The sequence below is a fragment of the Leptonychotes weddellii genome, chromosome 3 (genome assembly GCF_054177405.1).
Source record: "Leptonychotes weddellii isolate Sample4059 chromosome 3, ASM5417740v2, whole genome shotgun sequence".
NCBI classification, from domain to species: domain Eukaryota; kingdom Metazoa; phylum Chordata; class Mammalia; order Carnivora; family Phocidae; genus Leptonychotes; species Leptonychotes weddellii.
In genome coordinates this window covers 111,455-123,211 of record NC_138371.1, presented here as the reverse complement: position 1 = coordinate 123,211, position 11,757 = coordinate 111,455, and the positions used below count along the sequence as shown (strand labels likewise).

The following is an 11,757-nucleotide window of genomic DNA, read 5'->3' as shown; positions in this document are numbered from 1 at the left end:
CAGGATTTCACTTGTATGTGGAATCTAACACACAAAGCAAGTGAATAATCGCACAAAGAGCAGAATCAGACCCATAAACGCACAGCGGGGAGGGGTGGAGGGTGGACAGAAGGGGTGAAGGGGCGGGAGGTGCCGCTTGCAGTTACGGAGCGAGTACGTCCCGGGGATGAACGCGGTCAGTGATCCCGCGACAGCGTCGTGTGGTGACAGGTGGGGCCACACGTGCGGCGAGCCCAGCGCAACGTACGCTCCTGTCCAGTCACTCGACTGCACGCCGAAACTCACTTTAAGTGTGCGTCAGCGGCACGCAAATAAAAATCAATACCCCGAAAAGTGAACATCCCAAGAAGTGAACAAATGGAAATCCTACCCACATGGCAGGATGCAGTGAGCACCCAGCCTCCCTCCTGGGCCGCCCTGCCAAAGACGCACGTGAATCCCATCATGGGGAAACAGCCAAGTCCATCTGAGACTCATCTACAAATCAAATGCTATGAGCTTCAAAAGTGTCAGTGTTGTGAAAGTCACACAGGCTAGAGACCAGCGATGGGACTGTACGGACTGTACACTGGGTCATTTGTTAAAAAGGACACCAGTAGTGGGACCAACGGGGGAACCTGAACGGGGCCTGGGGACCTGGGGGTAGCAAGGGATCTGCGTTAATGTCCTAATTTTGACAGTCCATGGCAGGGAGGGGGCATGAGGGACTAATTTGTTCTCAAAGGTCCCAGGGAAGAGTTTTTTTGTATTGTACTTGCAAGCTGTAACTTTTTTTGTTATGGTTTAAAAATTTTTTCAAAGAATGTTAAAAAAGTTAATTTTCAGATGAACAAAACCTGAGAGTTCTATGCCAGGAGACCCACCCTACAGGAAATGTTAAAAGACGTTCTTAAGCTAAAGGACGTGAAATGAGATGAAAAGTGGGGAGGTTCGGGGCGGAGAGCGCCAGCACTGGGCGGCAGGAAACGGTTTCCTGTTTCTTTCCCCACTCCCATTCCTGATTTCATACCTTCTTGTCTTGTTCCTTGCAGGGTTTGAAATGTGTTATAAATCCAGAATAGTTTGAAGCCACATAGAACTGACTGACAAAGAAAAATAAAGGGAACAGAACTTTGCAATTTTTTGTATGATAAAATCAACCAGTACAAAAATGGGATTGAAGTTTCCATGTGGGCAAAGAAATGCCCTTCTCAGACCATGAGATAAGCCGTGTAGGCTCAGCACTGATGTGAGCACATGAAACAGATGGAAAGGCCGTGGGTACGCAGGAGTCCCCTGCTTTGTGAAAGTTTGTGTTACACCACTTTGCTTTTGTGATTTATGTTAGTACCTGTTTTTGCTAACCGAAGGAAATCCAGAAAGTGTTTCTGCTTTTACAAAAAAAGGCAAAAAGCAAAAATAGCATTCCGCGCCGGTTCTGCAGCGAGCCGTCCTGGGGGCAGCCCCCCCCCGCCCCCACCCCCGCAGCTCCTTCCCGGGAGCCTCTCTCGGCATGTTGGCGTCCAGCCGCCGAGCTCTGAGCTGTGCATCTGGGCTTCATCTCCATTGATTTTGTGCGTCTGTTAGCAAGATGCGTCACAAAAGCCTAGGAAAGGTGGTTTTTTGGGTCTGAGAACATTAAAAAACATTTCCATATAAATTAATGGTAACTGCTTCTTTGCTTTATGCCATTTTCGCTTATGAGAGGTTTCATAGGAACGCTGTACTTTTAGCTAGTGGTGAAACCCATACTTTAAAAATACGTGTGCAACCTACGCCACAAAGGAGCCCCCCAGAGGAACCCCCACCCTGGCAACGAGCAAGCAGAAGTCAGTGTGGAGAAGTGGGGAGGGCTGCAGACAGGCAGGTCGTGGGAGAAGCATCAAGCAGACAAGACGGCCAAACTAGGAGCCAAAGCCAACACCCTTAAACCTTCCCCAGAGCAGCAAGAGTGCAGCCTGTATCGGGAGTGAGACTTGTCAGCTGTCAACGTCAGCTTGCTCGTTGCCAGGGGCGGCCTCTGACCACACGGGGACAAAGGTGGGCCCAGGCGACCAGGTGTGTTCACACGAGGTGGGTCTGGGGATGGGTGCTTGCAGGGAGGAAGGGGTAAGGGGCCAGCTTTGGTGTCCACAGGGAGGATAGTGGATGGTCCTTCAGGGAGGGAGATGTGAGGCTGGCCCCTGGGACTGGGGCCAGGCCCTGGGTGAGGTGCCCTTAGATGGAGAGAGCAGGGCTGCGGGGCACCGAGCAAAGGGAGACAGGGAGCCGGCAGAGTGTGGTGATGTGGGGGGACGGGAGCCTGCGCGTGAGGCCCAGGCTTGGGAGTGAGCGTGGAGACAGGAGCTCATCCCTATGAGAGGAAATGAGGAACGGCCCTGGGGCTGGAACTGGCAGGACAGGGTTGAGAGGGAGGCAGCAAATGACTCCCAGGGGGTGGGGGCTGAGCCCCAAACCAGCCAAACTCAACTTTCGAGGAGACTGGGGGGGGGGCCGACAGATACAACGAGCCAGAGTGCGACTTGTAGGTTACAGATGGAAGGCAAAGTGAGCAGTGACTCACGGGCTGTGCTTTCTAGATGACAAGCCTGGCAAAGCCCGGCGGAGGACGGCTGGCCACGCGGGACTGCTGTTTGGGAGCTGCTGTCTGGCAAATTCTCCCCAATCCACCCACCAGGCCCCAAACTCCCCTGCTTTGCACTCACGAAGGAAAGGGTTTGCTATGCCTGAGGGGCGCGCCCCAAGGCTCTGCTGGTGGAGCAGTGCTCGGCCGACGTCTCTGCTCGGTAGCAGGACTCCGAGCCATGTTCCAGCAGCTCCCAGTTGGCCATTCGGGAGGTGACAGTGGAAGACACCCTCACCTTCCAGTTCAAAGTCTCATCCGCCATCAGCTGGTGGAAACGGTGCAGTGCCCGCTCCTGGAAGTTCCCGTTCTCGTAGCGTTCACGGCCAAACTCGCCCCGCATGGCAGCCTCGGCCAACCGTAACTGAAGGAACACCACGAGGTCCGGCTTGGGGAGGCCCACATCTGGCTGCTTGCACCAATCCAGGGAAAAATTCTGGCAGCACAGAACCCAACAGTTAGAGAAAGAAGGCTTAATGGGGTCTAATGTTTAGTTTCAAAATTCATAAAAGGGGGAAAATGAGCTAATCTCTGTCCGACATACCAAAAATTGAGAATTCCGTCAGCCCCCACAGCTCCCCAGCAGCAGCACATCAGGAGGACGTGAGGGAGCCAGTCCGGGGCATGACGGTCACTTTCCCTGTCCTCCTCTACAGATGGAATCCCACTGACCAATACTTCATAGCGCAAGTGTCCTTTCAGAAGGATTCCAGCCAGCGCCCGAGGAAGGACGGGCAGAATTAAAAGGTTATCATTTTGCAACCCCTCGTGAAAGAACCATCATCAAGGGCTATTACCACAAACGAGACAGCCAGATGCCCTGCAGCTCTTGACAGGGGAGCCCAATGCTTCTTCAAGTAGCTGCCCCAAAATAAAGTTTTAAGAAATTTTAATGCACAGAAAAAAGGACCTATATTTTAAAAGAGATTTAAGAGACCCTTCAAGTATGGCCCTGAAATGGATTCTGATTCAGTCTAACTGTAGAAACACAAGACACATCAAACAGTTTCTAACCGCACTGGCCACTTCGCACACGGACTGAGTGACGGTGGCACGAAACACCTGCTGTCCGAGGCGACATGTTTGTAAGAAGTCATTTTTGGGATGTGAACTGAAATGTCCGTGGAGGAGCCGGTGATGTGTCTGATGGGTCGGAGAGGAGACCAGAAGGCTCTGAGACAGGTGTCGGTGTGGGTGGTTTATCGTTCTCTCTGCTGGTATATATTTGAAAACTTCTAAGTAAGTAGCAAAACGAAGTGGTAGCATAGCTACTCTACCCCTAAGACGACAGCCCCATGGCGCGGGGAGGCCAGGAAACCACACAGAGGTCGCCCAGACACGCACCACCTGCCCTGAAAACAAGACACTGAGTGGAGGAGCGCTGCTGAGCGACCACCTTGGGAAAGGGAGGTGGGGACGTCCAAGTTACCCGACAACAAGCTGCGGCTCCAGAAACGTCTGCTCTTCCTACAATACACAGCAAACTAACCGAGCAGAGAAGAATCCTAACACTCCACACACTCCTGGGTCCACACCCTGCATCTTCCCACTGGGGACCACGCGGCACTCACCTCCTTGGCGCTGGTGAAGGCGACACCAGAAAATGCATATCTGTCAACAACGAGGGTGACGCCCTGGCTCAACTTCTTCTTAATCAGCGGCCTAAAAAACAGAGCGTGTTTCTGAGCCATGGTCCTGGCTTCACAGGCCCTGATGGTGTAATTCACTGATACAGAAATCAACACAGTAGAGGGATGACAGGGCAGTGATCTGTGGCCTTGTGTGCATTCAGAAAAGCTCTGGATCTTCTCCTTAGAAGATGCCACCGGGGTGCTCCCAGCAAAGCCCAATGTGAAAAAGACAAGTCTGCGAAAGCAAAACAAACACAACTGATGAAGACGGATGAACAGAGGAAGGCTTGCTGGCCGTCTGGGCAGGGGTGTGGAGGGCCAGGCTACCCCACTGGGAAGGAGAGCCCAGGAGAGCAAAGGTGCAGATGCAGCCAGGATGGGATGATGCTCGCTGCCTAGAGCCTGAAGGGCCAGGACAAGGATGGACAGGGTGACCAAGGATGTCCTCAACCAGGTGATGGCGGCTCAACCCCCATCCCCTGGCCCCAAGATCTTAGGAAGATGTGCACAGAGCTTGAAAGAGCTTGACATTAGCAAGAAGTGTCACTTGCACTTTGTGGAACAAAAGGATGTTTGTTACCTGTGACCTTGAGAAGCTCACAGAACATTAGGGAGACAGAAGGCACACCTCCGGCAGTAAAATGCAGTTTCCATCACAGCATTACCTGTAACTGCAAACTATTAAAAAAAATTACCTAACCTCACAAACAGAAAATTGATAGAACAGCTCCAGCACATGCACAAGAGAACGATGCAGCTGTATGAGGAACGAGGGAGGTGTCTATCAGCTGACAGAACACCATCTCCTGATGTCCTTAGGAAAGCAGAGTACAAACACACGGCAGGCTATGTTTTGAAGGCGGCAAATTGGCGAATTAAGACATCACATACATCTCTGCTTGTATATAAAATGATTCCAGAGGGGAACACTAGAAATGAACAGATTACCCACAGAGGGAGAGCAGAAGTGGGTGGGTAAGGCAGTGACCTTTTTCTATGACTTTTGACTTTTAGAACCATTTAATGTTTCCAAAAACTAAAATTAAATCAAGATGGGAAAAAAACCCTAAAATCATATACAGAGTCAAATGAACCTGTATCCCAAATGAACACACAGTGAAGATGGGAAAATCCTGCCCCAAGAAACCTCTGAAGACAGCACTCGGTGTGCCCTTGTTTTAAGGACAGAGATGCAAACCAGCATTGACCTCTCCACAGGCTTTTACAGAGGTGGGTATACTGAGGATGCCGCAAGCCAGGAAGAGCATGGTGCCAGGCTGGAACAGTAGGTCTCAGTTAGCATAGACATAGAGAGAGATAAACAGACGCAGACCAAGATAAACTCATATGCAGGTCCAACCATAACAGGAGCCTAGAGGCAGGGATGCTCACTAGCAGCAAGCGCCCAGCACCCAGACGTTGGTTTCTAAATACCACTCTCCATTAAACAGAAAAGAGCAGCTGGTTCCTGGGCTGGAGCAGGAGAAAACACAAGAGAAACCTGAACATCTTTTTCTACCAAAAAGTTCTCAAAAAACGAGGCCTAGGAACACAGCAAATGGACACAAGCCAACATGAAGAGATTTCCAGAGGCCAAATTTGCAATAATCTAAACATCAAAACAACTCATAGTATGACTCACCAAGTAAAAAAGAACTTGTGAGTCCACACTGATGATGGACACATGGATGACCCGGGGAGGCAGGAAAGTCTTCCTTACATAGGAAGCCGACTAATACACATAGGAAAATCACCATTTGAAATCACAACAAACTCAGGAACATTTATTAATGAATGATAAAGTAAAAAATCATAGTTTGATGAGAAAGGGGATATTTATGTAGTTTTGTAGTATTCCCCTACTTTTTTTATACTGATTTTTTTTTAAAGATTTTATTTATTTATTTGCCAGAGAGAGAGAGCACAAGCAGGGGGAGCGGCAGAGAGAGAAGCAGGCTCCCCGCTGAGCAGGGAGCCTGATGCCTGATGTGGGACTCGATCCCAGGACCCTGGGATCATGACCTGAGCCGAAGGCAGACACTTCCTGGACTGACCCACCCAGGTGTCCCTCCCCTTTTGACTACTTAGCAATCCAGTGGGGGCCAAACCACACTGCATCCCTCCTGGCTCAGCGTCCTAAAGATGACCGACCCAATGTCACTTCCATGGTATTCCTGACAAAAATACAAACCCAAATCTATTTGTGAGGAAATATCAGACCGACCCTGAATTTTATAAAATAAATGACTTGTAGTTTTTAAAAAGGGAGCAAATGATAACACAAATGTGGCAAAATATTAATAACAGGTGAAGTTTGGAGGGGCATGCAGGAATTCTTGGCACTATTCTTGCAACTCTTCCAGTTGATTGAAATTATTCCAAAGTAAAAACTTAAAAATAAGTAGAGTAGAAAATTGCTAGATTGATACAGGAAGTAAAAGAAATCGCTCATTTCTAGGAACAAATTTCTGCATAGAGTGCTATTTAAGATGCCCCTGAAGGAGCGCTGGGTTTGGCAAACAGAGACAGGGGAGGGAAGGGAGGGTGCTGCCCCCATCCTGTGAGGACAGCACCACACGCTCTGTGCTGCCAAACTGTAAAGATGCCAGAGGACAAGTATTTTTGGGAACCAGCAACTGATTCAGTTAAGACGAAGCATAGCAAAAAGGTGGACAATTAAACGGCTGGAGGAAATAACCAGTTTCTCACAAAGTGCTTCCAAGCACCCCAGGTTTACTAAGCCCTCATTCCCAGGCCTGCCTGGCCAGCTTTCCTTGACCCTCACCAGCACCTGCCGTGGGGCACCCCCATGATGGCCACACAGCTGGTGGGCAGCGGTGCCACACGTGAAACTGGCATCTGACCCAAGGACTTTCAAATCTGACCCATCAAACGGTAGTGGCTGGAGCGACCCGAAGGGGGAGCTGTGGGAGCTGTGGCAGGACAGACGGACCACAGGCATGCAGGCCTGTGTAGCAGGGACAGGATCACTAGGAAGTGGAGTCAGCATTACTCTCCACTTTTAAGTGGACCTACCTTATTTTTCTACAAAGCCACAAAAACCAAATCGGAACAATTATGTCCATAAATTCCAGATGTATTAAAGATTATAAAAACGATTTCATCTGTGGATCTGCGGACGCTTCCCGGGTGGACAGCGGCAGCGGCGATCTCCCCGACCTTTCCTCCTCCACTTCCCGTGTTTGCACGAGCCCCTGAGAACATGACTCCTCCTTGTTTTTGGGAGTGGGAAGGCCTTTCCAAACCAGACACAGCTAAGCCAAAAGAAAGCAGTGCAGGCTTGCTTGTAAGAGGGGCCAGTGCAAAACCACGAACAGGTATCTGGCTGAATCTACTGCGGACAGCCTTTCTGGAGAGCACCCCAGACCGACTGGAAAGTCAGACCTTTGCAAGGCACAATCAGAAAGCCAATTACGAGATGGTTTGTATGGGAGGATCCCATTTATTTATGTTACACAAAACTACGCCAATGACATACGTGTATATAAATGGAAACAAAATCATCTAAAAGCACAGGCCACAGGCACTTGATCACAGTTAAATGCTGAGTGAGGGGGCACCTGGGTGGCTCAGTTGTTGAGCGTCTGCCTTCGGCTCGGGTCATGATCCCAGGGTCCTGGGCTCGAGTCCTGCATCGGGCTCCCTGCTCAGCAGGAAGCCTGCTTCTCCCTCTCCCCCTCCCCCTGCTTGTGTTCCCTCTCTCGCTGTGTCTCTCTCTGTCAAAAAAAATGTTGAGTGAGGAGGTAGAAGAATATGTAAAACAAAAGGGGCGGGGAAAAAGTAAATTGTGACCTTCCGTTAATAATGTGTCAACATGGGGCACCTGGGGGCTCAGTTCATAATCTCATGGTCCTGGGATTGAGTGCTGCATCTGGCTCGTGCTCAGCAGAGTCCGCTTGTCCCTCTCCCTCTGCTCCCCGCCCCCCACCCCCCCACCCTCCCACCCTCTCTTTTTCCCGAATAAGTAAAATCTTAAAAAAAGAATGTGTCAGCATCAGTTCATCCACTGTCACAAATGTAACACACTAATCTAAGACAAATAATATGAGAAATTGGGGGCGGGAGGGAGGGACGGGGTAGGGGGGAAACTCTGTACTTATCACCAGCTTTTCCATATATGTAAAACGACCTTACAAAATAAAGTCTACTAATTACAAAAAGGTGTCAGGGCAGGAGGAAGAAAAAGCATCAATTCCTGCTCTTCGGGAACCAGAGCTCTAAGACCTGGGGTTAAGGGGGACACGACGGGTGCTTGCAAAGGTCCAGCCTCTGGCATTACTGCCAACGCCATTCCGAATCAAGAGCTGCATTCGCCCAATCTCAAGCAAGAGGCAAAGCACGGGGGGGGTGGGGTGGGGTGGAGCACAAACGTAGTGTTTACACTTGCTCCCAGCGGTTCGCGGAGAAAAGTAGGTGCACCGAGTGGTCCTCCACCTCACTTTTCTTTTCCAAGTAAGAACTCAGAAGTTTGCCAATTTCGGTTGATCTTTCTAAAAAAAAAGAGAGAGAGAGAAATACAAAAGTAAGGGCAGGCTTTCCACCTCAATTAGAATATAGTTCGGGCTGAACTCAAGTCTTTTGAGTTTTATTTCGGGATGTCTCCACACGGTTCGGGCCTTCCCTGAGAACGGGCAGCAAGGCGCAGACACACAGGGATGAGAAACGCTTCAAGAAGAGGGAAGGGAGGTACAACTCAGCACCTCAAACGCAGCGCCGGTGGGCTTGGTGGACCGGCCGGCTTCAAGACGAGGCCGAACACCCAGAAACCTCCTCCCCGCAGTTCCCTACCCGTTCTGCAAGCCTGAAGGTGACTCTGGGTAGCCTAAGCGCTGATACGAAACCCGCACGGACGCCACGACCGCACCGGGAGCCCGCTGGGGGGTAGCGGGGGCACAGACCCAGTCCGCACCTCGTGACGCAGCCCCACCGGAAAGAGGGGCGCCCCGACCCGGCTAGCGTGCGCACCCCGCGCGTCCTCAGCCGGCCCCGGCCCCGCCGGCGCCACACCCACCCGGGAAACGGAGCAGCTCGGCGCGGTGGCCCGCGGCGCACAGCGCGGCCACCAGCTTGCGGCTCTGCGTGCTCTTGCCGGCGCGGTCCACGCCCTCCAGCACGATGAGGGCCCCGCGCCGGCCCGCCATCCTCGCGCTTTCCCGCCGCCCGCCGCCACCGCGCGTCCCAGCGCCGCTCGGAGCTCCCATTGGCTGGCGTCCGCGGCGCGCGCCGGGATTGGCTGAAATGGACCTGTCCGCGGGGCGCACTGGGACGGGGTGAAATAGGGGAGCGTCAGCGGCGCGCTCCGGAATTGACGACAGGGGGCCGCACGTTGGGATTGGCTGCTATTTTCCGGCCTTGCCCGGATTGGCTGGTATCGGCCCGGGGGCGGAGGCGAAGGCGGCACGGTCGCCCCGCCCCTTCCGGCGGAGTCACCGCCTTCCGGGCCGGGAGAGCTGGCGGCGGGCATTGTGGGCGGCGGGCGCGGAGGCCGAGGGGCTGCGTGGGGGTGTGTGGCGCTGGCCGGGGGCGGACATCCCCGCTCCCTCGAGGGCGGAGTCCTGCGGCGGGGGCGGGGCCGTGCGCACACTGGTGACTCGACCGTGCCGGGAAGGCCGTGTCGCTGTCGCTGTTCCAAGGCTGGACTGCAGGGTCAGAGACGACGTGGGCAGAGTCCGGGAGAGGGAGGGCGGCAGTCGTGCCGCCCCCCGTGCCCGACTCCTCCGATGGGGGTCACCGTCGCGTCGGGAGGCGCTTGCTCATAAGGGCTGTTACTATCTTAGGGGCGCCCGGGCCGACTGGGCGTGTTTCAGGTGAGACCGTGCGCCCCTGGAGCGGGCGCTGTTCCGCGGGCCTGGCCTCCCGGCCTCCCCAGGGCCCATGCCCAGCTGCCATCCCACTGGCGGGGGGGGGGGGCAGCACTTGAACCCGCGGGGTTTGCGACGGCACAGACAGGTCATGACGAGCTAGGAGCCCCGTGTCTCAGAGTGCCCCCCGGAGCCGGGTCCGAGTTTGCGGGTGGCAGGCCCGCGTACGAGGTTTGGAGGCAGTTGCAGCTGGAATTGTGGTGGACTGTTTCCTCCTGAGCTCTCTAGAGCACCTGCCTCACTGCTGCAGCGCCGGAGCCCTGCGGACGCTTCCCGGGTGGACAGCGGCAGCGGCGATCTCCCCGACCTTTCCTCCTCCACTTCCCGTGTTTGCACGAGCCCCTGAGAACGTGACTCCCCAAGATAGCTAGCTAGAGTGGCTTTGTGTTCCCCCAACCGACCTTTGCCTGATGTGGTTTTGGGTTCTGGAAGGGTGATAGATTATAGTATTATTCCAGAGTATTTGCCTCCTTCCTTGATGTTGATCTTGGCTGTGCGACTTCCAGAAGCTGTGGTAATCACAGCTGACTTGCGTGCTTTGAAAGCTGTTGTGTGGCTCGCCCATCCCCTCCCCCCCCGCCATGTGAGAAGAGCATATACACAATTAGGGCTGTGTTTTCATCCTGGATCTCCAGTGAAGGAAATACAGCCAGGGCCAGGCTACAGCCACTGCGACTGATAGGTAGCACGGCAAGAAGTAAGCCACCGGCATTCCAAATTCCTCCCGGAGACTCTGGGACTCCCTGTTACTGCAGCATGACCTAGGGAAGGCTGACTGATACAAAGGCTAGTGCTTAATGTTGTCATAGGTAGGGAGGCAGTAGCCCTTGGCTCGATGTCTCCTGTTCTAAAATGTCCATCTCCTGAGCCTTCAAAGGATGGAAGAATTAGATGGAGAAGAAAACCTCCCCAGGGTTCGGCAAGTGCCAGCACAGCCTTGCAGCACATCTGTAGGATGAGCTCACCGGGCAACGGGGAGAATACGTAATATGGCGCATCAGCTTGTGAATGCACGGCCTTCCTGTTTGCCTGTAAAAATGCAGGAACCTGGCTGTTGGAGCCTTGTATGCTGGGTGGTGGTGGAGTGCCCTTTTGATTGCAGCAGTCGCTCAACTAGCACAAGTATGGTGATGTTTGTTATTAAGGTACAACAAGCAGTTTGCTTCCGTGTGGTCCAACATGTCCTGCCTCTTTTATATCAGAATGACACTAACGGCAAGTACCAGAATACCAACCTAACTGGCTTACATCATCAGGATATTTCGTTATCACACATAACTCGAAGTCCAGAGTTAGGCAGCCAGGAACTGCTTCCGCTGATTGGTGATGTCAAAGGTCAGGTCCACATTTTAGCAGTTCTAGCTTTTCCTTCATGGTCACAGGGTGACTTCAGCATCTCCACGTATCCAGTGCTGATCTCATGGCCCCGCCATGGGCAGAGGCTCACTCTTGCATCTGGACCTTCAGTCTCCTTTCTGCTCTGCTGCATGGACAGTTAGGTCTCAGGCCTGACTGTCAGCACAGTCTGTCCTGGAGCAGTGCAAGCAGGATCTCTTCACAGCACCATGGAAGCCTCCCACTTGGTGGAGGAAATTACAGGGTTCTGGGTCTAAGTGTGCTTGGAGACAGAGGGGACATAAAT

General features: G+C 52.9%; 1 protein-coding gene across 3 annotated transcripts; it reads right to left on the bottom strand.

The window, feature by feature from the left end:
• Positions 1–6: 6 nt before the first annotated feature.
• Positions 7–9,465, bottom strand: DTYMK (deoxythymidylate kinase). 3 transcript variants are annotated; one of them, XM_081813229.1, is made up of 4 exons: positions 9,266–9,457; positions 8,636–8,744; positions 4,174–4,264; positions 1,452–3,038 (listed from the first exon to the last, which is right to left on the bottom strand). In XM_081813229.1, exons 1-4 carry the CDS (start codon positions 9,453–9,455, stop codon positions 2,700–2,702), a joined length of 729 nt encoding a protein of 242 aa, XP_081669355.1. In that variant the 5' UTR covers positions 9,456–9,457; the 3' UTR covers positions 1,452–2,699. The 3 variants fall into 3 exon arrangements, 2 of the variants coding, with proteins under 2 accessions (XP_081669356.1, XP_081669355.1); XR_014143305.1 differs by lacking the exon at positions 1,452–3,038 and adding an exon at positions 4,814–4,911 and having other exon boundaries at positions 9,266–9,459; XM_081813230.1 differs by lacking the exon at positions 4,174–4,264 and having other exon boundaries at positions 7–2,966; positions 9,266–9,465.
• Between the last annotated feature and the right edge of the window lie 2,292 nt (positions 9,466–11,757).